General features: G+C 41.1%; 1 protein-coding gene across 3 annotated transcripts in view; it reads right to left on the bottom strand.

Moving 5' to 3' along the window:
* Positions 1–27193, bottom strand: part of LOC306980862 (protein phosphatase 3 catalytic subunit alpha) — a 98580-nt gene that overhangs the window by 20119 nt on the left and 51268 nt on the right. For all 3 annotated transcript variants that reach the window (XM_079580395.1, XM_079580393.1, XM_079580394.1), the window contains exons 3-8: positions 20375–20499; positions 19165–19276; positions 18372–18517; positions 16141–16280; positions 9776–9853; positions 4261–4355 (exon numbers count right to left, since the gene is read on the bottom strand). In XM_079580395.1, coding sequence (XP_079436521.1) covers positions 4261–4355; positions 9776–9853; positions 16141–16280; positions 18372–18517; positions 19165–19276; positions 20375–20499 — 696 coding nt within the window. The remainder of the gene's footprint in view (positions 1–4260; positions 4356–9775; positions 9854–16140; positions 16281–18371; positions 18518–19164; positions 19277–20374; positions 20500–27193) is intronic.

Raw genomic sequence — 27193 nt, 5'->3', positions numbered from 1 at the left:
ACTACAAGGCTATACTGTATAAAATAAGGCCTACCATGGAAACTAGCAACTGCATCCCAGAATTAAGTAAGACTTTGACATCAATAGCATCTTTGCAGGTTAGCCTTTATGCTGACCCCAGCATTAGAACAATTAGGATGCAGTTGTTGGCTTTGGTGTGCCAGTCAATAATGATGCAGTAGAAAACATTCCACTAATACAAAACCGCTCGCAATCTAACCTCATCCTCCCAGTCCTCTCCACTCTGCATGCTTTTCCAATAGTGTTTAAAATGCTAGTTCACTCACACGTTGGTTAGTTATTGTCCTTGCTGCTTTTTCGCGTGCACCCTCCATTTTTCCTTATCCTGCCAAGGCGCTGCCACATTTCTAGCTCTGACTGACTGCGCATCACCAAGACAAGGCTATAATTGATAGATACAAGTTTGCCCAGCGTCTAGACTGAAGAGTTTCAAGTCTAGCTGCTTCTCGGGCCATGCTGTTTCTTTGGGTAATCTTGCCGACTCCCTGCACTGTGGATTGATAGATTTTTCTGATGCCCCCGCCGTTTCTGCCCCCCCTCCCCATTTTCAAGATTTATGTGGCCAGTGGATCAGCCATCAATCACTGGGCATGCTCAGTGCGGTGCCGGGCCCGGGCAAGAAAAGGGCAATTCATTACACAGACTTCAAACCCCACCTACAGGAGTTATTAGAAAGGCATCAATGGGACTAGTTAGTAAGGATACACATCTTTTAGTGAATCAAGGCGATATCAATCAAGAAAAGTGTCAACAAAAGTCACAAGTGCAAGAAATGCTAAAGGCAAGGGAAAATAGCACTTTGCTTTCGAGCACAGTAAAAGCATGCTAACGGAAAGCGTAGTGACAGAGCAAGTGTAGTAATTATGGCAATGAAATGGCAATTACTGAAGGAGAAAGGACATACCCCTGTCATTCTACTTTATACATGGTAATAAGTTTAACCATAATGCTAACCCTGTGTAAAGACTGTAAATGAGCAGGAAACCTGCGCCGCTTGTTATCTCTAGAAGTTACCATGCTTTTCCCGTCCCAACAATGTCATTACTGCGCTGTAAACTTAAGTGTGACAGAATAATAAGAACGGTCACAGTCATGCTTAGAGAGAGACCGATCCAGCTTTTTTGCTACTGATACTCGGTTTTGAGTTTCTGCCGATACCCGATATACCGATACCACTTTCTTAAAAGTGGCATTCTCTGAGTGAAAAATGTAATTGACTCTTTTCTCCATTTTAAGATCAATAAAGTCATATTTTATTGTCATGATGTTACAGATCAATTATCAATCATATCTACTGATACATTCTTGGATAAAAATTTAATAAGGATCACTTTTCTAAATATCCTTGTGTATATGACAGGAGCCCTTTATGAGAAGCCCCTTATGAGAGACCAACAGGCCCGGTTAGAACCATGAGGCCGTCCTCCTGTGGACCCACCACCTGCAGGAGGAGCCATAAGGGGCCGGTGCAATTTGATTTGGGAAGCTCTAACAGCTGCCCCCACGACCTGGCAACGGACAAGTGGAAGAAGATGGATGGATATATGGATATATGACAGGCTTTAGGTTACATTAATACTGTATAAACAACTCACATGAAGTGATCTGATCATAACAAATATGTTAGATCAGCTATCTATTAAACAAAAACACAAACACTTGGCTTCTTCAGGTAGTTCTATGTTAGTTTCTGTCCCAGCCTTGATTAGTTTGCTAGCTTTAGCATTTGATGCTAACTGCGGCATTTTGTGCGGCCTTCAAAAATGCGTTTGCAGAGGTTGAAACTAACTCAGAGGTTGAATTCTGTTGGTTCTTAGCTTTACAATGATAAGCATGCCCATATTTTCTTAGATTTAGGTGGTAAAAGTTACGTTTTTAAGGGGTTGTGAGCCAAAACTGGTATCGGTTCAGTATCGGATATTTGTAGCTGATACCCGACATCGTATTTTTCAGCATCGGATTGGTGCATCCCTCGTCATACTTCTACCGTACTTCTGTATGTTTATATTATGAACTTTAGAGGAACACAGTGTTTGTGCTCAGATAAATATAATCTAAAGAACAACAAATCTTGCAAAAAAAGATCATGACCAACCACGAGCTACGTAACCTGATCCGATCAACACATTTGGCAATCTTTTCAATCTGCTCACCCAAATTCAGCAAGATATAACCATTGTTTAGTTCAGGCGTAAATGCTGTTCCAAGTGCGCCATAAAACCGGCACCCTTCACTACAGCAGAGAAGGGCCCCGATGAAAAATGATTCTGTTCCGACTCCAATACAAAGAACTACTCAAACTTTCCTCATAAAAATAATACAAAATTGGCAATTAATAAGCGCACTCTCAGCCAACAACAATTTTCACACATCACCTCAGAAAAAACATTTGGGAATCGGAAATGTCATAATCAGAAGTTGCTAAAGCCCCGTTATGAAAAGCGACAGGGCGACACGTAGCTGGAGGGGTGCCTCTCAGCTGTAGGCGCCTGCGATTCTGAAGTCGAGGCTCGTCACTTGAAAACAGATTTGGAGAAAAATGCGGCTCATTTTGAAGCAGACAGTGACTGATGGGGCTGAGGGAACACACACTTCTCGCAGATAAGATAAGGCAGCGGCGTGGCAAAAAGCGGCGCTCAATACGACATCCATTACAACCGACCACACAAGTATGTACTGTCAACTTTAAGGCTGTGGAGGCTCAACAGGGGCCAACCCATCCCCAACCCGCTCTCATTCCGAAAGTACATTTTTCTATTCGGTTTTCTCCAAGATTTTGGATAAAATGCGCTTCAGACCATTTCAATCTAGGTTTACTCCAACTTTACACATAATTTAGTCCAATTTAGATCAACTTCAAAGCCGTTTAAGACTCTGTCTGGTCTGTATTTAACCTTAATCCTGGCCTGGTGGTACTTGGAAGATCAAATATATAATGGGACTGAACCACTGGTCCATGAAGGTTTCTTTACTTTTTCTCACTCAATTCTAACCTCAGAAGATTTCCAATATTGTAGCATCTCTAAAGTTCATATTAAATACCAAAACCTAAGCACACCATAACCTTCAGTACTACAATATAAGAAATAGTACAGAAAAAAGAAGAGCTCTGCCTCCCCCGCTCCCCTGTGTATTACTCCAACACGAGCAGCAGTTACAGTATAAGTCTTCACTGTGGCAGTTCGTCTGAAGACGATTGCGAAAACGGCACGGAGCCGAGCCATCCCTCACTCCTGCGTCCCGATCCCATTTCCGGAGGCCTGCCCACTGCGGCCGCCTCCACCCCTCTCACTGCCCCGCCGCCACTGAAGCTGATGTACGCGCTGCTCTCCGGGGACACTGCTGACTCACGGGCAGAAAGAACAGACTATGGAGGGAGTGGGCGCTGTGCTATAGCCAGAGGTGGGTAGTACTTGGATACATTTACTCAGCTACTACTACTTGAGTCATTTTGGGACAAGTTTCTCTATTTATAAACATATTTAAACTGATTCATGCATGACCCCTAATCAAGTACATGTAGTTTACGCCTCAGTGCTGAATTTAAAAGCTCCAATGTTGTGAACAGCAGTGCTTCATTTGTAAATGAGCAGGTTCAGGAACACTTTTGGATTGATGCGATGGATTCGGGGAACAGGCCAAAACAGTTACCGGAACACTCTCATTAAACACTGTTATATCATCTAAAATCTTTGCCAGATCGGCCAAAATAGTTCCCAGATCCTTCACCCTGAAAAGCTGAAAGATAGGGGAGTCTTTTTTTCTTAAACATTAAAATGCTTTTTTAAAAATCTTATCCTAGTTTAAAAGTCATTTTAACCTGAAAAACTATGGCTTAGATCTAAGTTATGTCCTGGTTTATTTTAATGTTTTCCATACTTAGTCACAGTATGAATTATTCAACATGTACACGTCTTTTCTACTCTTACATTGAAGTCTACTGGAAAAGGAACAACATTCAAGTACAGTATCTGCTCTACCCCCCATGAGTACGGCAGCCCTCCTGCACCTGCTACAACCACTTGAGGTTTCACCATCCTTCGCCCCTCCCTGTGGTCAGAGAGTGTCATGTCTGTGGCCAACTCCACTAATGCACCGAGCGTGTCTCCTCTACTATAATCCGCAAGAAAAATCAATGTTTATCTCTCTGAAGTGCAACAGCGCGACTTTCTTCAACGCTCGTGAACTTCCCAAGGCAGAAGAGGCAAAGATAGATATGACGGCCTATATTCAGCTCACCTTTGTTGTTGTAGACGTCTAGGTAGTTGGGCGCGGAGAAGATGGTGATAAGTGAAGGGAAGCCAGTGGTCTGACTCTTTCTGTACATGCGATATCTGAGAAAAGAGAAAACAGGTTAGTACAAGGTGTGCATGTTGAAACCGGAAAAAATATATAATGTTCTAGTTCTCTCTCCCACTACTGAAGATACTGGGATGTTATTATTGACTATTACAATAAATTTGATATTCATGTGTCCTCAAAATCATAATTACAAAATAAAACTGATCCGGATGAAAGAGATTTAAATTTGCAAATCTAATTTAAAGCAGTACTAAGTGACTTGTTTACCTTAATAAATCCTTTTCGTAGTCTCTCTGGGGGGAATACAAGTGTTAATGGGATGATTGGGGGGTCTCTCATCTCCCCCGGTGTCTCTGGCCAGAAAACCACACTTGCAACTTTGCTGCCTACGGGTCGAAGGCCCCAATATACACTAATGGAACCACGAAGAAGAAGCTAGCAGGCTAATGGGCAAAGCTAACTGCAGGGTAGCGCCACTTAAACAGTATTTACAGCCAAGTTTGAGTGAAAAAAAAAAGATGTTCATTGTGTAATTGAATGTACAAAATCAACCCCTGCTCCCTTTGTCTTTACTATTAGAGTTTTTATTTCGTACTTTTTATTCTCATGGACAACTAATGAGTAAAAAAACGCAACATGCTACGACACCTGCAGTGGCGCTTATGGCCTCTAGGGGCATGAGTTACTTAGTACTGCTTTAAAAAAACATTAGCAAAATATAAGTGTAAAAAAATAAATATAAAAGTGTAATTTAAAACACACACACTGTAATAGTGCTAATTTATGACAAGTGAAGCCTCCTGATTCTAGCGCCTTCCCACAGTGACCAGTGAGTCCCTGGTTACAGCACACCACCAGGTGGTTGCATGCTCCGACTAACCTACTGGGATATGATTAGCGTGAGCAATTAACCTCACTTTCACAACTTGAGCACTCACATGGGAACACTGGCCTCTAAGGGGAGAATCCCAGTGTTATTGGTGAGGCATACCCTGCGCGAGCCCCCATAAGTCACAGCCTTGTTGTTATGAGCCGTGTGTCACCAAAATGGATGAGCACAACACTGACAAGATTTATTTGTGGACGAAAACCTCAGGAAGTTTTCAAAGATTATAAAAATGGCGCTGTTACACAATCAATCAAACTGGAAACCAAATTGCGGTTTGAGTGGTCGCAATAAGCAAATCTCAAATTCAGTATACTGCAATATCCAATTTTATTAGGGTCTTATCTCTCAAATATTTATGCTCCTGAATGTGTTAAAAAATGCACTACAAACTCATGCTCATCAAATTATAAACCTAACCACAATCACTGTATTAGTCAGAAGAAAATGAGAAAAAAAATCTAATAAATGTGTAATTAAATGTTGTTGAAAGCAGACTTGGGACTGCGGCACCATCAGGGGCGAGGAGAGGGGTCCCATGTGACTGTCCTGTGGGAGTATGATGGTAAACAACAGAGTATTGTGTTCACCCACCAACTCTACCAAGGCTTACAGGAGATCAGCCGGGATCCACCACCCACCTGTAAAACCCTGAGCCTCATGGGCTTTGTTTTCCCCCGACGAACACAGAACCAACGTGTATACATGATGCAGTGGTAAAATGAGATGTAAGGATATGTATAGAGGCAGAGACGGGAGATGTGCTTAAGGCAAAACACTGCAGGTGAATAGGGAAACGCTTTCCATTTAGAGATATATCAATTTGTTTTATTCATTAGCGCATGTTCATTTACAAAACATGACTTGGTTCACTTCCCTCTTATTTACAGTCACACGAGTGATAGTCACAAGAGTGTCTCCCCTTAAAGGCTGAGTTGAAGGGTATTGTACTTAATACAATAACGGTAGCGCAGCGGTTAGCGCCTCCGCTTCACAGCTAGAAGGTCCCGGGTTCAATTCCCACCAGGACGGGGCCTTTCTGTGTGGAGTTTGCATGTTCTCCCCGTGTCTGCGTAGGTTTCCTCCGGGTACTCCGGTTTCCCCTACCACTAAAAACATCTGCAGTAGGTGAATCCTCCAGCCAGGTGATTCTGACCATCAGCTCCACCTCATGGAGATGGGTCCCCGGGCGCGGCGCAGCCGTCGACCACTGCTCCTTACGGGTTGCCCCAGTGGAATCGAAGGATGGGTTAAATGCGGAAGACAAATTTCCCTACGGGGACAATAAAGTATACAAACAAACATACTGTACTTCAAAGCTAGTGTCCCAATCGTGATATCAATTACTCTAAACCAGGGGTGCACCGACACCGAAACCAGTATCAGGTATCGGGCCGATACCACATGCTTGTACTCATTAATGTGGTCCCGATACCAGAAACCAATACCACTTGACGTGCAGCCGACGCACCTCTCAGCTGGGGAGAGAAAATAGCAACAAACTATGTGGAAATACAATATCCCACATAGAGCTGACTTTATTACAGACTACACTCCCTAAATCAGAGTCTATTTATGTGTCGCTAAATGTTGTTAGTGCTGCAGCGTTGAGTCTGCAGTGTTTCCAAGATACAGGCTAATGATGCTAACTAGCCGCTAACTAGCCGCTAACAGCTCTGGTGATTCTCAAGTGGCTTTATGCCCAGGGGCTTATTCATCTGAAAAACTAACCCAGCGACTAAAAACATATAGCATGTCCATATTGAGCGACACATGGAAAAATCTACACAGCTGTAGTAACCATCTCAATATCATCAACCTTTATTGCAGACTCGAGGTCCAGTTAAAAACGAAAAAACAAACACACAACAACATTTAGAGCAGACAACTGTACCAATGTTGCCACAGTTCAGACTGGTAGCGCGTGGCACTGACTTTGATGTTTGTCAAGCTCATAATAATCATATTGGCACAGTTGTTGAGCCGAAATCTGTACATTAAATTTCTCAAAACAGCATGAAAAGTTCGGATGCCAGCAGAAACAAATAAGTGGCTGGCACTCTCCCATCGAGGTCTTTTCAGCAAAATTCTTAGACAGTCGTTATATGCCACGTTAAGTTTCCGTATGCTCGAACGTTTATAGTTTGACCACAGGTGTGCTGTATAAAGTGGGGTACAATAGGCATTAAACAGTGTCCTTTTCACTACATTTGTACACGCACCAAACCTGCGCACAAGAATATTAGCCTGCACATACATCATGCGGCACTGTCGGAGCACGTCATCATCGTCTGCCAAATCATCAGAGATAAAATGTCCCAAATATTTGTATTTGCTGCACAAGGTCAGATTATTCCCGCACAAATTAAATGACGGAAAGTTCAAAACCTTATCGTCTCTTGTTCTGCAAATCATTATGACACTCTTGTTTGCATTATATTTGATGTCATAGTCCACACCATATTTGGAACACACGTTTAAAAGTTCCTGCATCCCAGCACTGCTTGGACTAAAAACAACAACATCATCGGCGTACATGAGATGATTTACAAGAGTAGACCCAATCATACAGCCGGTCCTGCACACATTTAACAGTTGTGACAATTCATCCATATACAAACTAAACAGTACAGGAGAGAGGATTCCACCTTGTCTCACTCCATTGGTAACACCAAATGGAGCCGACACACTACTGCCCCATCTCACCTGCATCACCTGGTGGGCGTACCAGTAGGCCAAGATTCTCAAAATATACTTAGGTACTCCTCGCTGACGCAGCTTGATAAATAACTTTACATGGTTCACACGGTCAAATGCCTTGGATGCATCAATGAAGCATATGAGCATAGAGGAGTTTTTACTCTTATACTTTCTGATAATTTCCTTTAAAGCAAATATGCATAAGTCTGTGCCATGCTTTGCCTTGAAACCAAATTGGTTATCTGCAGAGTATATCACATCTTGTAATCTACACAACAGTACTTTCTCAAGGACCTTTGATACAATGCTGGCAAGGGCAATGGGCCTATAGTTGTCCGAGCTTCCCATTCTACCCGCTTTGTCCTTTATGACTGGGACCAGGGTGATAGAGAGGAGTGCATCAGGCAGAATCCCATGGGTCATACAGCTGGTGAAGCAAATTGCCAGAAGGGGAGATAGTCTATTGCTGGCATTTTTCAGATGTTCAGCAAAAATAGCATCAGCACCACAGGTTTTATTGTCTGTCAGCTTTTTTATGGCTTGATACACATCATGAGCCGTGACACTCATACATTCGACCATATCGATAGCCTCTACATTAAATTGTTCTGTGTGTATACAGTTGAAGAGAGCATCGTAATGCTGTTTCCAATGCTCTACTATGTTGTCTGGACCAGAAAATGCCATCCACAGTACAGGGCAAAGTTGTCTTGTTGCAGTTAAGGGAGCGTACTTCTTTCCAGAACTCCATAACATTGTTTGTCAAGAGCTTCCCAGCCAATGAATCTGATCTTATGCTTTGCTCATTCTTTGTGATGAACCTAATGGCGTACTTGTATCTAGCATTAGTGAACTTTTTGTTTTCAAACACAGGACCTTGTCGAGGTTTTCCAGCCTGTGCCCACTCCCTTGTAGCTTCACGGGCCAGTTCATGGTACCCAGCTACGTACCTATTCCACCCAGGCCGTTTAACATTATTGTTTTTCATCCGTTTACAGTAGGGTTTACCACTTTCAACAAGAGCACTTACTATTCCATTATAGAATGCACAAATGTCCCTCCTGTGATTCACGTCAACACAGTTTGGATCAGTACATCTGATTGCATCGTAAGGTAAATTAATTCTGCTCAATAGTATATCAGTTTGAATGAAATAGGACATACGGTCTTCCTTAGTGAGGGCAGACCAGTCCAGCTTTCCTTACTATTGTTAAATTAAAAAAGCTAAATAAATAAAGCACAGGCATTGAGGAGCTTTTAGACATGGGCTGTTCTCTCTATGATGGACTGTGCAATAAAAATTAAAAAATATATTGAATGAAAAATAAAAAAAATAAAATGTCATATGTTCAATTCTGATATAATGTCTCTTAAAAGTGTAGTCTACATTACTCAAGGAAATGTAAATGAATAAATGAACTTATTACTAACCAATCCGCTGTGAAAAAGTCAGTCTGTTCACTTCAAAAAGCATGTTGAAGAAAAGGCCTTGTACTCGTATCGGTATTCGGCATCGGCAAGTACTTAAATCAAAGTACTTGTATCGGTTTTAGAGAAAGTGGTATCGGTAAACAAACCTTTTCTACTAATAGTAATAATCAAACTACTATTAGGCCAAGGCTTTTGTCGCACACCAGCTTGTGATCTTCGGTGTCAGTATATTTCTACAACAGAACTGTTTAAAAGTTCATTTTTCTTACTGTCAATGTCACCTGATTTCTTTGGACTTTTTCTCAAAGTTCAAACCGGCGGGGAGGCTTTTCATGTCATACCTGCGCTCTGAATCACTCGGTTTGCGTGACGGGGCGGTGTAATGCGAGAGAAAAAAAAAACAAAACTAAAATGCCAAAATGTCACCGTACTCACCCTGCATCCTGCGCTTCATGGGCCCGGATAACAGATAATAAGTTATTGTGTTGTAGAAAGTCACAGACGGCGGGGTAGCTGCGGAACAAGAGAGAGAAGGCATTAGGTTTAGGCGCACATCAAGAGAAATTGCAGTCAGATCATGAAGCGCGATCAATAGAAATAAGTAAATAAGTCAAGGCGCGCATCGATCGGGAGAGAGAAGGGGAGGTGAGGCGGGAGTTAGAGAACACTCAAGCCTCGCTCAAAGCTCTGGAAGAACTGTCGTGAAAAAAGCTCTTTGCGGCTGGATATCTGGGTAAACACGACAATAATAGTAGAAGTGCGCAATACAGCTGTGCGGTTTATTTTAGAATCAAACTCGCAAAGTTATACTTGGATTATTACTGAACAGCGGGAAACAAAACTTCAGCAGGGACAGAGAACAAACTAGAGAAGGAATTTGCAGAGAGAGAGAGAAAATCCAATTCAGCTTTATCTATAATGCACTTTCAAAATAACACCATTGACCAAAGTGCATCATAAAAAACAGGCATCTAAATGGTAGAAAAACTGCAAAATAAAATCAGTATCATAAATGTAACAATAAAAACAGTCTACAAAATACAGCTGAAGATAATGAATCAATGCAAGTTAAGAGCCGAAGAACCGAAAAAAGGTTTTCAGCTGGGACTTAAAGGGACTATACAGAGTCTAAAAATGTTAAACCTAACTATTTTCCTCCCCCTACATGTTCCAGCTATGTCTTATTGTGTTGAATGAGCCCAGATCGATTCACCGCAACTGCCTCTAAAATCCTGCACTGTCACTCAAAAAGTTGTTACTTCGGGTCCAAAGTGCCGTCATGCATGAGCTTAATATAGAAGCTGCAGTTACGCGTAAGACCTGAGGTGGCAGTAGTGAGTCTAAAATGGCCAACTTGCATCTAGTCTCTTTAAAAATCGCTAGTGACACAGAGAAAGAGCGGTCCCCTCGCAGCTTACGATTTGTTTTGCAGGAGTGTAGGTCTGCGGCAGGTCAGAGAGACACCGAGGGGCGAGGCCATGAACGCATTCATAAACAAATCACACAATCTTAAATTCAACACGAAAACAAACATGGAGCCAGTGCAAGGATTTTAGAATCGTCGAGATGTGATCGTGTTTTTTGGTGCCAGTTAAAAGACGAGCGGTTGCATTTAGTCGAGTAATCAATGTGTGGCTCATCCCGAAATAACAATGATAGTTCTACACAAGAACTTAATTATGTGCAGTGGTTGTAATAGTAAAAAGGCCATAATCAATGAAGTGTTCTTTGTTTTGTGTTTAAGCTGTCAAAGTTAATACTCACGATTAATAAAAAGTTAATAAGAAATAGTGGATTTTTTTCCGAGCTGAGCTGAGTAACATTACTTCACATGATCAGTAACATCAAGTAACTGCTCCGATTACTTTGAACCTCTGAGCCAAACCAACCACCAATAAAACTACATCAGCGTTTTAACAATTTTCCATTCCATAAACCTTCATCCTGCTCTGGCGTTTGCTGGAAAAATGTCAACGAAATCTGCCAAACATTTTTAGCAAATGATCCTTTGACAAACACAGAAATAGCGAACCCCAAAAACGCAGTCGGAATAGCCAGAGTGAGAAACATAATTAAATCTAAAGTGGCTTCATGCGGAGCTGTGTAATAGACTGGAATCACAATGAACGGCAGAGACTGCTGGACTGCATAAGAAATGTTCAAAGACTGTGGGGAGAATTTAAAACGGCAAAAGTTGGATTTTGTTTTCTAACCAAAACAAATTAAAAGTGTGACTCATTAAAGTTGAATAAATGCAAGATTTTAATTGAAGGATTCACTAAATATTGAAGAATATAGAATACAGTTACATTTACATTTAAAATCAGGTCATGAATTAATTAAACTTTTAAAACACTTAAACACCTTCGCATTGTAATTTCATGGTTTACAAGGTGTGGAGGATCTTGGTGCCTCTTCAGTGTTTCAGAAGAAGAAATTTGCAGGTATAAAATGTCATTAGCTCATAAGCTAGCTGTTTGTTTACTTTTAAAAAGCTGCTTTCTTCAGACCCATTATGGACTCTTTGCAGTAATTTTTTTTTGCTGAACCCGACGAAAACACGGCAAAGACGTACAAAAGTATCCAGTAAAACAATGTGGAGCACAGTTCGCAGAAAAAGTAAAAAAAAACAGCTGTAACAAGAGAGAGGGAGGGTGCTGCTTGTTTACACGTTGCCATGACGTCATCAAATAAGGCTGATAAGAATATCTACACACACATGTTTTATGGTGGAGGAAATTTGAGCACTGAAATAGAACAAGTGAGGTGTCTTGATTGTAAAAACACTGGGAAGTACCACCGTATGACAATCAGCAAGTGGAGGGCATGAAGGAACATTATGAAGGTCTGTGGCATATCTGTGGACGATGTGTGGATGTATTTTTGCTAAGAGACCTCACAGAAACAGCCCCACCTTTGTGAACTATTTTTGAATATTAAAACTTGTAACGTTGCGGCTCTAAAGAGGCAGTGCCCTTTAGAGAGAAAGAGAGAACGAATAGTAGTTTCCAGTTGATTGCCTGCAGCAGATGCAGACGCGAGCCATATGGAGATTTTTTCAGTCGACCAAATGCATTTCGGTCTGGTTTGTTTTTGGTAGTTTTTTGACTTTGGGAGCATTTGCCATCTGCTCAACTCTTGGCCACAGATGTGAGTGAATCCACGGGAGAAGGCGGAGGAAACTACTTTGTTTTGTGCATTTCTACATCAATGAATTGTGATTGAATTGGGAATTTATTTACGGAATAGACAGCCAAAGAGTGTGACTGAAATTTCAAACTCATTTAAAAAATAAAAAAAATCCATATATAATTTTTGACATGAAATGGGTTGCTGGTGTGAGGAGATGGGAGGTGCTGCTATGAGGAAGAGGAAAAGACAGTAAAATATAACTGCTCAAGCATTTACTTTCGATTCTAGGTTTACAATCAATTAGTATCTGAGCATTGGTATTTTTAGCAACCTTACTGCGATAAATAATAGATACACCACCTGGTCTGATGTAAAGCAAATAGGTGAGAGTCTCCATCTCTAGGTTGTTCACCAATGACATTTGCCCAAAGAAATACTTTTTTCTTCCCTAATAATATAAGCTTCCAAGATGACAGTACCATGAAATAAAGTAAGTAAATGCTTTATTTGTCATCGTAACGTATGTTAGTCCTGAACTGCGCCGCCACAGTGAACCTGACATGGTTTTGGAGGTCGGGGAAACCGAAGCACCAGAGGAAACCTGGCTTGCAGCCTTCAGTCTCCTCTGATACCCTGAAACGGTTCAGCGCCTCCTGGGTTTGTCCCTGTTTCAGAGCATGGTGTCCTGCACTAGTCAGTTCCATCTCCTTCCTCTCCCTTCCGCTCCATCTGCTCCACAACAGTCTTTCACCATCTTCTTGGAAGATCTTAGCAGTTAATCTGTTTTAATATCCAGTGAACATCCATTAGCCAGAACAATAGAAGGCATGTGTCATTGAGTCTTGCCCAGATACCTCCTTGTTTGTCCCTTTTTTGTTTCCTATAGCACCTCTTGTGATGCCTGCACTATGCTGCAGTTGTGGGGGCTCTTGGTGCCTCTTCAGTGTTCCAGAAGAAGACATTTGTAGGTCTTTGGCTCAATAGCTAGCTGTTTGTTTACTTTTAAACTACTAAATCATGGAAAATCATTTGGATTTGCTTGATTAAATCTATATATATTTTAGTAACTTGACGTACATAACCTCTTAACATGGATAGATACTTACAGCTGCAGTCTGAGCACACTTCTCGAGCTGCAGTTTTGCAGATGCTCTGACCCAGTTGTCACATATTTGTCCTTTAAATCTAAACTCATTGTTCCTGCTGCATTCAAACATCTCAACTTTAGCAAAAAAAAGGTTCAAATGTGTACATCACACCAGCTAACCGGCACCATTTTGAAGAGATAATCCGTGCTATTTCACATCACCTGTGACCGGTCAAATGCTACGCCCGGTCGTCCATTTTGAACGGGATTACAACTGCAACAAATTGATTTGAACCATTCAATTATTTCCTGTGTAAAAATGTCCAGTATCAGCTTTTATGCATGTTAAAAACGTCAAGCTTTGTTGATCTGTTTTCGCAGCCGAGCCAGACCAGCGTGACCCTTCGAAAACAGCGCAATTTCACGCTTGAGTTGAGTTTGTAGAAGTGTTATGAGCATGCCTGTAGGGTGTCACAGAAGAAGGAGGAAAAAAAATAATTGGTCTGCGCAAGACCTAGAGAATCAACAGGAAGACAGTAAAGAGAGGGGTCTTGTGAAATGGTCACGGTTTAAAACTGTCATAAAACATCTGTGCCGGTGTGATGCCAATTAGCCGCAGTGTCGTGGGCAAATGAAGTGGACGGCGGAGGAGAAAAAAGACTCAGAAGGAATTTGCACCAAATGGCAGGAGGTTAACTGGAGCAATACTGAGGCAGGGCACTTAGGAGGGGGAGAGATTCGTACTGTACATGAATGTGCTTTATTCTTGAGGCTTTAAAGGGGCTGGATGCAAGTTGGCCCTTTTATACTCACTACTGCCACCTCAGGCCATATGTGTAACTGCACCTTCTATATTAAGCTCGTGCATGACGGCAATTCGTGACACCTTTTTGAGAGACAGTGCAGGATTTTAGAGGCAGTTGTGGTGAACAGGTCTGAGCTCATTCTTCGCATTAGGACATGGCTGGAACGTGTAGGGGGAGGAAAATACATAATTTTAACATTTTTAAACTCTCCTATAGTCCCTTTAAAGCTCATAGGGAAGAAAAAGTTTCTGAAATGTGCAATATATTAGGTAATGCAAAGTCTATATTTCTAAAATCACTGAGAGAGAGTTTCCTATCTTTATTCTAGCAGCCTTAAAAGATGACATGGCAACTGCTAATCAATAAAAATGTACCCATTAAGTTTTAATTAATAACCAAGAACATGAGAACAACAGGCGCACATGGGTAGCCTGGAGAAATCCCTTCATCCCAGTGGGTCTTGCCCGGAGTCTGGGGACTGAATGCTTACAGCGCAGTCCATAATAAATGCGCGGCGCTCTGAGGACATTTAAAAGAATGGTCCAGGCCTGGAGGTAATGTGCCAGTTCATTACATTGCGAGGCGGAGGAGGCTGCTTGCGCTGTGCGTTTCCTCCACTGGCCGACTCACTCAGCTCAATTTGAGGGAATGGGGGTTACATAAATACTGGCCCTGGACTTCATATGCTTAAGCACACAGTGTTCTGACTAGAGCCGCTCTCCCACTCAGCCGCAGCGCATCAGACAGAAGCAAAGAGCACCGGCAAAAGGCTTCCATCAGCATCAACAAATTAGTAGTATTTCTGCTCGGATTGCACGTAACTAGTCTTTTACTTTTCAAATATGGAGTGTTTCGGCATTGATTAGTCTCACTCTGCACTGAACCGAGTTTTACCTGTCATGAAGTACAAAGGCTTAAAGACGTATCTAATTCTCGCTATTTACTCCAGTGAGTTGAAATCTAATGCTAAAAAAGTTCAAATTATGATCTTCCATTCTTACAAATATCTATACTCAGGCTTGCATAGAAGCTGTGGCTTTTTTACCAGTCAATGTAATTTTCCACTAACTTTTAGTAATGGATTCTGGAGTCTGTAGTGAAGTCTGAACATTGATGTCACGGCGACATTGTAGTTTTGCTTTTTTCCATATTAGTCTTAAAACTTCTATTTCAATGGTAGTCGATGTAGAATTTCTATTAAAGGAAAAGAGTGCAGCGTTATCAAGTTCTTATCAGCTTATACAAACAAATCTTCTTCCTACTAAATCACTATTATATTTTCTTATAGATTTGGCACTGGCTTTAAGCTGGATGTCCTTCCTGAAGCAAACCACTGTTTTTGAGGTGATATTTTTTCCCCCCACATATTTGTCAGAGTGTTCGCTGTTCTGAAGAGCGGCGGTATGTGGTGAGTGGGCGGGCTTCAGGTTTGGTGACAACAATAAACCCAATTAGCTACACTATACTTGTAAATGACATGCTGTCGTTTTAGTTTCGCATACGCTACTTATAGCTCCATTTCTTTACTGAAGTTTTTAATTGGAGACAGATACTTGACAATCTGCGTTTTCGCTCGTTTGACAATATAAGGACAAATCTCAATATTTGGTTACTGTCGTTATCATTGCACAAACAATATTTTACTCACACATTTCAACACAGTATGTACTTCAAAAATACTAAATCAGGAACAGAACAGCTCCGACAAAAGCAAGCACAATAACTATTACCTTCACTGTAACAAATAGAGAGTTGTGGTGAGTATAATCCCTCACCTGTAGAAGTAGGAGCAGCCCCGGACTGTGTTGTGTGTGAAATGCTCTTGGCTCTTTTCGTTCCCGAAGTCCTCGAGGGGGTCGGACCACAGCAGGTCGCACATGGGCCCGTACGCTGGCGGCTCTTTGAATCTGTCTAACTGTGGAGGAGATGAGGACGGCAGAGTCAGGCCGAGAAAATGGAACAATGGGCTTTTGGAAATGTGATTGAATTGTGATGCTTGAGGCTTTTTCTTTAGATTTGTATGGAGCTTTACAGAGGCAAAATGCTGAATGAACAGAAGAAAGGTCAAAGCAGGAGTAAAAGTTTCTTGCACTTAAAATACACCATAGTTTGGTTTGCAGTAATCATTGTCAACTCGCTAAAAACATCTATTGCACTTGTTTTGGAGGAAGTAAGATACAGTAGTTTCGCATGCTGCCAACTTGGGCCGTATCACAAACAAAAGGCTCTTGGTTTTAAAGGATGGCTACCAGCGTGATGGACACTTCAATGGGACAAATTCTATTATGCATGGCCTCTGATTGCAACCACAAAATCCAATTGGAATTATTGAATTAGTCTGAAAGCGGGATCCCACCCCTCCATGTTTTTAATCAGATACAGAGGCCAGACCAGGCGTGTGCAATTTCCCCGCAATCCGAGTCATGAATCAGGGCTAAGGTAGAGCAAGGACAACTTCATGAATATCAACAGAGGAAGTTTGTCCTTATTAATTTTTGAACGGGAACCATAACACACAAAATATAAAAGATGGCTCTAATGTCTAAAACGTATAATCGGATCTCCTCGATTTACAAATTGAGGGCTAAATAGATGACACAGTGACACACACCAGTCATATAATGACCTCCTCCCAATTACTGGATGCACAAATGGGGTTTGCTGCTAAATGTGCACTTTGATGCTTTTCTATAAAAACTAGTATGACATCTTCTATGAAACTGATGAGTTGCTGTAGCTTAAACTAAACTTCAGGTCATCATAACCCCGCAAAATATTGATGTGAACAGGAAGAGACCTCATGTAACGTGCTTGTACTAGTTCCAAGGGTCAAAACCTTACAATCTGGTTTAATAACATTGTTGTGGTTGATGTTTTTGACGCAATTTACTCACACGTGTGGTTTTAAAATACAAAATGCTTTAATACAACTTAATTATTGATGAAAATAATTAAGGCCGACACATATTTGCGATTAATTCCAACTCTGACACTTTTTCTTTTTCCTGCAAGATGTTACTTCAGGACAAAAACAATTTTACTGTCAAACTTGTTTATTCACACAGTTAAGGCGACATTAACTTATTAAAGACAAATCAAATCAAGCTGCTGTTTGAAGTGTTTGAAATGATCACACAGGCCTCACATCTCCACTGAAAATCTAGCATCGAAAACGTATGTCTAAAAAATAAATACAACTGCTAAATAAATTATGCTTACATGCAATTAACTGCGATTAATTAATAACAAAGGCCATAATTAAGGCCATCCACCACTAAAAATAATATCTTCAATAATCACACAACCCCGCTTAAATTGTCTGACAGCAAGACAGGGACATTGCAATTCAACATACCGGTACTACAAAACAAGTTTGTAGCTGATGCTTTGTAAAAAGAGTGTTTAGCTAGTGCTAACTTTTCACTCCAGTCCCTGGTTGGGCCTTTCTACACAACATTAAAATTACAATTGTGGTACATTTTCCATTTTTGATGGATACTGACCACTAGAAGGTTTTGGGACATGCTCAAAACCAGAGGTTCCCAAAGTGGAGGTCCCGGGACATTGATGTGGAGGTCGTGAGATGATTTCAAGACAATGTTCGTAATATTTATAACATTGAATTTGATGCATTTTTGATGGAACACAAAATATTTAGTGAAATATCAACATTGCATATCCAGAAAAAAATAAAATAAACCAGATTTCTAAAGTTTTGCACCTGAAATTATTATACATACTAATTCTTAAGCTCTACACTGGGTTGCTCCTGACAGGTTTCCCAAAGCAATGCCAAAGGATGGATAGACATTTCCCTAAGCTTACCTACAAGTGGTCATAATGTTTCTGGAATATTCCCTGCAATTATCAATAAACCAAAAGCCTGTTGTTATGTTTCTATTTCGCCAAATGATCAACATTTCTAAACCTGCCATCCAACAACATCGGAACAGAAAGCGACAGTGTTAGTTTTAGGAAATTGTAAGAGATGAAAAAGGTCACATACTTTCCTGATGTCGTCGAGATTTGTGATTTCTGGAGAGAGGCCGCCGTGTACACAGAGAAACTGCTGGTTCATAAGAGCGGCCAGCGGAAGGCAGTCAAAGGCGTCCATACACGCGTCATACACTTGCTCCGAATACTTAATTCTACCTGTCATGTGGGAAAGGGAGACACAGGGGCGGGTCAGTGCTACACGCTGCCAAGTCAAACAACAGCGGCCGCGTAAACTGGGCCAGTGTGCGCTACAGGACGGAAAGGGCTGCGAGACGTGGTCAGAAAAATATCCCAAACGCATTTTAGCAGAACAGTTTCACATGGCTTTTACTTCCTCACAAAGTATACAAAGGAGCAGAGGTGGGTGGAGTAGTTAAGTTCTCCGGGTAATGTGTTACTCAAGAAATTCAAAAGGTTCATTTACCGCAAACCCCAGAATTGACTTTCCTTTGTAAATACAAAATGTAGGTTTAGTTTTACACTTCTTGTTTCAAGAGCTCGGCTTGAAAAAAGAATGTCCTCAAGAAAGTAAACTCTCTACACTTGACAAAGTTTTTACAAGTTAAGTACCTTTAGCAATGATACTTTGAAGAAACAGTCCACTTAAATAAGACTTTCCTGTTCTATGTAAATATCACGGGGACTTGTTGAGGTTTAGTGGCAGCTCTCAACGGACAATAATGAAAAGCTTTTACAGAGACTAACTCGATTCCCCTTCAAAATGTCACAGACTTCATTTGTGTGAAAAATCAAAGACGTGAGGAGGCAAAGAGAGAGAGAGCAGGGGCAAAGGAGCTACTTACATTCTTGCTTAAATGTGAAATACTCTGTTAAATGTCTACATTCATGATTCCCACGCAGCAAAAACAGTGTTTTGGGGTAAAGGATCTTTAAGGCCCACAAGTACAGCACACACTGAAACACAAGAACAGGAACGTTAGTAAAAGAACATTTGACAAGGCATGATTTTCAGCAAAAAATATCTTTAGAGTAAATGCATTAATATTGATTATGAGATTGATTCTGTATTCTTCTCAATCAAGTCCTGATTTAATCCTGTTTAGTTCTGATCATGAAACATACTTGTCCCTTGAAATATGCCTAATCATATATGATGGTTGATTTAAAGCAGTACTAAGTAACTTATGCCCCAAGAGGCCATAAGCGCCACTGCAGGTGTCGTAGCATGCTACGGTTTTTTCCTCATTAATTTGTTCGTGAGAGTAAATACTACGCTGACAGAAAGGACAAAGGGAGAGAGGGATATTGTTCATTGTTCATTAAATTACACAATTTTCAATCAAACTTGGCTGTAAATACTGTTTAAGTGGCATTGGCCCGCAGTTAGCTTTGGCCGTTATCCTGTTAGCTTCTTCTTCGTTATTCCATTAGTGTATATTGCGCCTCCGACCTGGGGGCAGGAAGTTGCAAGCGTGGTTTTCTGGCCCGAAACACCATGATGGGATGATTGGGGGGGTCTTTCACCTCCCCAATCATCCCATCAACACTTGTATTACCCCCAGAGGGACTACGGAAAGGATTTATTAAGGCAAAAACGTTACTTAGCACTGCTTTAAAAAAGTCACGACTCCTGAAGTTGTGTTGCCTTTAGCTGAATTTTGCTGTTATTGCAGCTATACCTTTCGTCATGTACTGAACTCTATCTAATGACAAATGAATCTGGTATGTTTTTCAGCTTGCGCATATGACAGAGCTCCAAAAGACATTTATTTTTCATTAAGAAAGGTATACCATCCCAGCGCCGCAGCCCTAGATTCCCTGCGAATTGTTATGCTAATATTAAAAACACACTCTTCCACATAACCCCGAGCTACTGTGCGGCATCTGCGCGGCTACATTTCCAGTTATTACAAAAGCCTATTACCGCTCCAATATTTTTCTGCCCGATTTAATCTGCGCTCAAAGAAAAAAAAAATCTATTAATAAACAGCGCTTTGGCACATGTCACGGCGGATCAGGCTCAAAAAGACGCCAAACCAAAAGAGTACTCACTTCAATACTGAAATACCCTCTGTCGACGTAGTCCCCGAGGAAAAGGTAGCGCGTGGTTGCTGGTGATCCCCCCACTTCGAACAGCTTCATCAAGTCGAAGAACTGTCCATGGATGTCGCCGCAAACTGGAAAATAAGAAAGACGTGTCAGGAAATCGAGGCTATTTTTACACATGAAAGAGACTTCGACGCAATGAGAGGCAATTTGCTTCTTCTGATATGTCAGTCTATGAAATGGAAGAATAAGATCGCTTATACAGGTGCTAGTTGAGGTTGTTTAATCCAGGCTTAGATTTCACTTTTGTTCAGATTCTTAAAAGGATATTTCAGGATTTTTGACATAGGGCCTCATTTCCTAGTTATCCAGAGTGTTGTTGATTTCTGGAGAAACTTTTTTTATTTTTATTCATGCAGTCCTTATTTGAAGCGTTTAGCGGTGCTAGGCTAGTGCTAGGCTAGTGCCTGTCTATGGTAACTAGTAGCCTGCATTAAAAACAGTCTGACTCAAGCACAGTGCACCTGAGCAAATCACTTATAACACCAGACTACCAAAAAAAATGTCTGTATTGACTCAATAATTTTTGAAATATAACCATTTTGCATCTTAAAGAACTTATATTTGAGTAGCATCAACTTTCTGATTATAAGCTACGCAGCGGCGGAGTGATCTGCTAGGTTACCGGATCTACAGTAGTTTGTTTACCTGCGGCTGGCATTACTACATGTGGAATTCACAAAGGAGCTTTCTACAAATCAGATATGGCAACATTTGGAGGACTACCCGATGATTTTGAAGAGGTTTTTAATGTAGGCTACTAGTTACCATAGACATGCGCTAGCCTAGCACTAGTCTAGCACCACTAAACTCTTCAAATATAAGGACTGCATGAATTTAAAACAAAAACAAAAATATCTCCAGAAATCTACAACACTCTGTGTAACTAGGAAATGAGGCCCTATGTCAAAAATCCTGAAATATCCCTTTAATGCTGCCTTTTTCATCCGGCGATCACCATCAGGGTAGCCAGGGCAGAACATCTTAATTCTTCTCTATTTACAATGACAAAACCTCAAATTGAAGCCATCAGAGCTGCCCTTTGTATAAGAAAGACAGGATGGGACAATCTGTGCGCGTTAGGCCCGTCCGTTCAAACGGCTCCAAATGCTCAGTTACCAGACTAACTTCACTGCGTGGACTGGACAAGGAATAGTATGGCAGCGCCAGGCAACATGTTTGTATGTTTTGGGTAGTCTCTGAGAGACTTTTGGACAGTGGCATAGGGATTTGAAAGCTGGATGTTTTGTTGACCTTTATATCTAGCCGGTAATGAGGTTTCAGAATCTCTTTCAGGCGAGTCCTGGCTCCAGAGGGAAACATATTGTACACGTTTTTAGTGGTAGGAGAAACCAGAGCACCCAGACAAAGACATGAAAACTCCACCCAGGAAAGCTCAACCCAGTCCTGGTGGGGATTAGGACAGCGTGCGCGTAGGATGGGTTTGTCATGCTAAAGAATGTTCAATGTTTTACTTGATCGGACTTTAGTATGACATGGTTTAAACCTGATTAACCTCTTGACTCACTTTTGTATTGCCTTTCTGTTGCTTTTCTGGCATGTTTTTCTGGCATGTTTTTGGTTACATTTTTGTTGTGTTTTCATCCTTGTTTTAATCCCTATTGTGATGCCAAACTCGAGAAAATGTGCTCGGTTCAGGTTGGGGTTAAGAGTTTAGGACCCGGTTAATTCTTGGCCGAGCTTTGTTTTGGTCCTAGTTACCAAACATGGTGATAATCATGAATGAAAAGCATTTTTTTGGAAAAGTTTTTGTATCACATAAAACATATCAAAGATCATAGTCAATCACGTGGCAGGAAATCCTTCTATACCTATTTTTAAGCGTCAAGGCAGTAGTAACCGAGTCTCACTGACAGGAAGTACAGTGTGTAACAAACACAGTCATAAATAATGCTGTGAATTAACGTTAGACTCAAGTCACACAGTATGATTTCCTTTTCCCCAGAGAACTCACGCGACATCTGCTTTTTCACTTCATCGCACAGTTGTGACAGCATAAGCTCATAATAAATGCATGAAAGCCCTATAGAAAAAAAGGAACGACTGTAGATAAATGAAAATAGGCATATATCACGGTGCTGAATTCAAAAAAGAAAAAAGGTAATTCAATAGTGATTGGTTGTCTTATACATGGAAGGTCTGCAGTTCAATCCTATTTAGTCCTGGTCTTAGTTAAGCACTCTTTGTTTGTCCTTATTACACAACACATTAGTCAAATACCGTGGTCTGAATCTCAATGACCACTATAGCGCGTATGGCCAATGCTTGCAGCTAATACGATGGGAAATGGACGGCGAGCTTGAGCTGCTTCTCACCACATCCTCGGTGCACAGATGCATCCTTGCCAAGTGCACGAAAAGTTCATGGACTCGAACTACTGGAGCGCTCTCAGCTGCAACCATTTGTGCACTCGGAGCAACACATCTGGCTTTTTATAGTCATTTTAACAGATAATTGCTAACAAGCCGCACTGGACTTCAGCATTACATCATCCTATTCTGTTTCAGTGGAAGCTATTGGATGCGGTAACCCAAATTCCTCCAAAAAGTTGAGAAAAAAAAAATGTATCAAGAACAAGTGCAAAGACGAGGTCGCTCAATTAATAGCAAAAAATTTTAATTTTACAATTTTAATGGTTACAATGACATTTATTTAGGCAGTGCTAGTCTCTATGGGGTTGTGCAGTCCTACATCTCCATGGAGACGAGCAGGTGATGTCCTGCTCCCAGCAAAAGTCCGGTCTGAGGAGAAGCAGGCCCACTCACAGTTAAGATGCACGTTTTATTGAGGTAATAATAAACACTCGTCATGAAACAAATACCTGTATTTCTTTCTCTTCATTGGGTGAATGTGATGTTTTCATAACAAACAATGAAAGAGGAAGCTGCCAAATAAATTTTTTAGCTGTGGTTTAACTTCTTAACCCCCACCTTGGCCTGTCACGATAACAAATTAGAAGTTCGATATATTGAGGCAGGAAAGTATCGCGATAAACAATATTATTGACTCAACAACAAAGCATAAAAAAACCCCACTCAAAAGCAACAAAAAATTACAAAAAAGCGACAAAAATCTTACACAACAGGTGACAAAAAAGTGATGAAAACGCAACAATAAAAAAACTAAAAAGTGGCGACAACGCTACGTCTTTGCTAACATATTTGTAGCATCCCAATTCTTCACAGGGAAGGGCTTATACTATATTTATATTGCATTATGTCACTGTCCCTTTGGACCTCGGGGCGTAATAAAGTTGAATTGAACTGAATTGATACAGCCATATTTCACAACTGACAGGGTCTCTTTTCAGGGTCACTTTCACAGAAATGCTTGAAAACTCGCCTGAAAGTTCATGAAATTGAAACAAATGCTTTATATAATTAGATGCACAGAGTTGTTTCCCCACAAATGTCTGAGTTAACAATATACTAAAGAAGGACAAAACAAATTTCCATCCATTACGAGAAAAAAACACCAGGTATAGTGCCTTTAATTTGAAATATCGTCATTTCGTGATTATATGCACATTTTATATCCACATCAGCCTTTAAGCTCCCCTTGTCCGATCGTTTAAGTGTGTTAGAACAATCATGGTGTTCCAGTTTCTATTGAGAGATTGCAAGCAAATTTCAAATTCTGAACATTTGAATTTGAACATTTCTTTTTTGGATTTCAAATCACTCAAATTGAAATGGGCTTTTCTGCGGCCTCACACGACCCGGTGAGTCTCGAAGGAGTGGAAAGGTCAAAGGACATCCCCGTTAGCTGCGTTTAACTATTAGCGCCCACACAGGGGAGGCCTGATTAAACGGCTTTTGGCCAATTTCGCCTTATCCCGAAAGGTTAGTTCACAGGGTCGCTCGTCTCTCGCTGCATTTAATTTGCTTACAAAATGCGCCAAATTCGACTCGACTTCTGAGGTTGCGATGCTCGTAGGTCAGTAAATACCAAGTGCAATTAGACGCCGGTTAATGCTCGCGTCTTTGTTCTTGTCATAAAGCATCGCCAGCCTCGGTAAACAAGCTGGAAAATTCACATTAGCCGAGATAGCCATCAGCTTGTAAAACGGCAACACAGCGACAGCGATGATAAGCGCGGCATGTCGGATTCGTCAAGAGCGTTCACCCAATTAAGTAATTAACAACATGATGATTAGAAAAATGAAAAGAGGAGCGCGGCGTTTCTTCTTTCAAAAGCCGCATTGTATGAAACACAATAAGAGTCGGTGAAGGAAAGATAGAAAAAAAAAAAGTCCTTTAGAGAGAGATAGCCAATTAGCGGTAGCCAGAGGACAGCGCTGGAAGAGCAATTACGCGGAGTTACGAGCCTCGGGAGACGGCGCGGCGAATCCTCTCCTGCCTGGAGGTGTCGTAAACCTCGCCGTTAGCGTTTGTCTTTTATTAAATCCACACGGTCTGACTGTTTCAACTCGCAGCGGGGAGCCTCTTCAAAAAGACAATCTCGTTACGAGTGTCCGATCGCTAAATAAGTCCCTGCTAGCGACCATCATCCCGGCTAATGCTGCTCCTGACTGCTGTCTGTTACTATCTGAGGCCTTCCTAACTTAAACCATCATGGATCACGACAGCAATGGACGCCCACAGAACATTATGACCACCTGCATAGTATTGTTAGACTCTAAAGGCCTATAGTTGGGCATTTGAATGACAACTTTCTCAAAGCCATTTGTCACTGAATATACTAGTAATTAGGGATGCACCGATCCAAAACTGGAAAAATACGATATTGAGTATTGGCAACAAATATCCGATAGGTCTACTGAACCGATGCCAGTTTTGGCTCTCAACGCCTTCAAAAGCATGGGCATGCTGTATATTATTGTAAAGCTAAGAACCAGGAGAATTCAATCGGCGAGTTAGTTTGAACCTCCGCAAACACATTTTTGATCGCCGTGCAAAATGCCGCAGTTAGCATAAGTGTGCTAAAGCTAGCGGGAGCATGCTAATGCTAACGAAAACTAATCTAGGCTAGGACAGAAATTAACATAGTAAGTAGCCTTATAAAATAAAATCAACCACTGCTGAAGCCAAGTGTTTGTATTTTATTATAGAACTAACATATTTGTAATGATCAGATCACTTTATGTGAGTTGTTTATATTAATGTAACCTAAAGCCTGTCATATAACCAAGGATATTTAGTGCAAAAAAAAGTCCAGTGATCCTTGTTAAATGTTTATCCAAGAGTTAATCAATAGATATAATTGATAATTGTAGTAATATCATGACAATAAAATATGACTTTATTGATCTTAAAATGGAGAAAAGAGTCTAGAGTTCATTTTTTCACTCAGAGAAAGCCATTTGAGGTATAAGGTAAAAATCGGGTATCGGCAGATACTCAAAACTCAGTATCGGTAGCAAAAAAGCTGAATCAGTGCATCTTTACTAGCAATGATCAGATCAGTACCATAAGAATTTAAAAAGAGGTGAGTTTTCCCCTTCATCTGTCAGTGTTCATGATGCTTATTGAGGTGACTATTCTTCACCTCTACTCACTTAGTTGTCCTTGGAAAGTCGGTCTCAGGTAACCTCGTATTCGTCTTTTGAAAACATCCCACTGTTGCACCATTGTTGCCTCGGTGTGTGTTTATTCCAAAAACTCAACAAAGCCAGTGAAAGCCTTTATAGATTCCGATTGGATTTGAAAACATGCCATTTTCAGAGAGAGGAGCTTAGTCTCGTCTTTTGAGGTAATAATGGATTGGATTTTCCTTTTCCTAGACATGAGAACAAAGAAAGAATCTGTTGCTTCAGCAGGTCGTGTGTATGTTTATATTGTATGTAGAATGTGTTCACTTTTTCACTCATTTATTAATTCTCCTTCATCCATTTTCAGTCTAATTAAAGATTCTCCAAAGTTGAGCGATTTTACAAAACAAAGCACCGCGCTTAATCCTTTGAGGATACTTGAGCAGCGATAGCAGGAGAAAGCCTGGATAGTTAGTAGTCCGTTTTCCACCACCCTTTTAATATTAGCTCGGCAGGAGGGCCCGCTTTGAGGGACCACCTTTGTCCTCCACTTGTCAAACACACTCCATGTCCGCGCTCCGCTGCGTCACCTGACCTTTCGGAAACACTGTCACTCGGCGAGACGCCAAACAGCGGAGTTGATGTGGCAGAGGAAACGCTTTAATCACACCAGGACAAAGCATTTAAACTGGCAGCCGTCGTGAACTATGGTCACCTTAACGGTCCTCGGCATGTTGGGATAAAAATGTCTCTCTCCTCTCCTATAAACACCCCTGCTTTATGAGGATCAACGGTGGCCTGACTTGACTCGTCTGCTACACTCTAAAACACAACAATTCACAGTCGAACTCGTGAATCTGCGCAGAAGAAGAAGATCAGAAATGCCCCAACTGAACACAGAAGGTAGATTAAAGCCATTGTGATGTACAGTATACTTATTTAGTTTAACAAAATAAGGCCAAAGAGGTACAGAATATTAGAATCACCATAGCCGCCATAGCAGGGTCGGGCCTGGTTTATAGCGGGATGGCAGACCATGTGGGAATAGAGGTGCTGCAAGTTCGTATGAATGAGAGCGTGTTTGTTTGAGAGCGTAAATGCGGCGCCACGGAAGGAAATGAGATGTTGGCAACGGTTTACCTGCATGAGTGTCATGTGTGTTTCGTTACTATGAACTGTCTAGACTCATGGACTGATAAAACGGCAAGTGGCCACACAAATAACGAAAAAAAAAAAATCAAATCAATTCATTC

This window comes from Gobius niger, assembly GCF_951799975.1.
Source record: "Gobius niger genome assembly, chromosome: 21".
Lineage (NCBI taxonomy): Eukaryota > Metazoa > Chordata > Actinopteri > Gobiiformes > Gobiidae > Gobius > Gobius niger.
The sequence above is the reverse complement of the archived record's forward strand: the minus strand, read 5'-3'. Positions and strand labels throughout refer to the sequence as shown.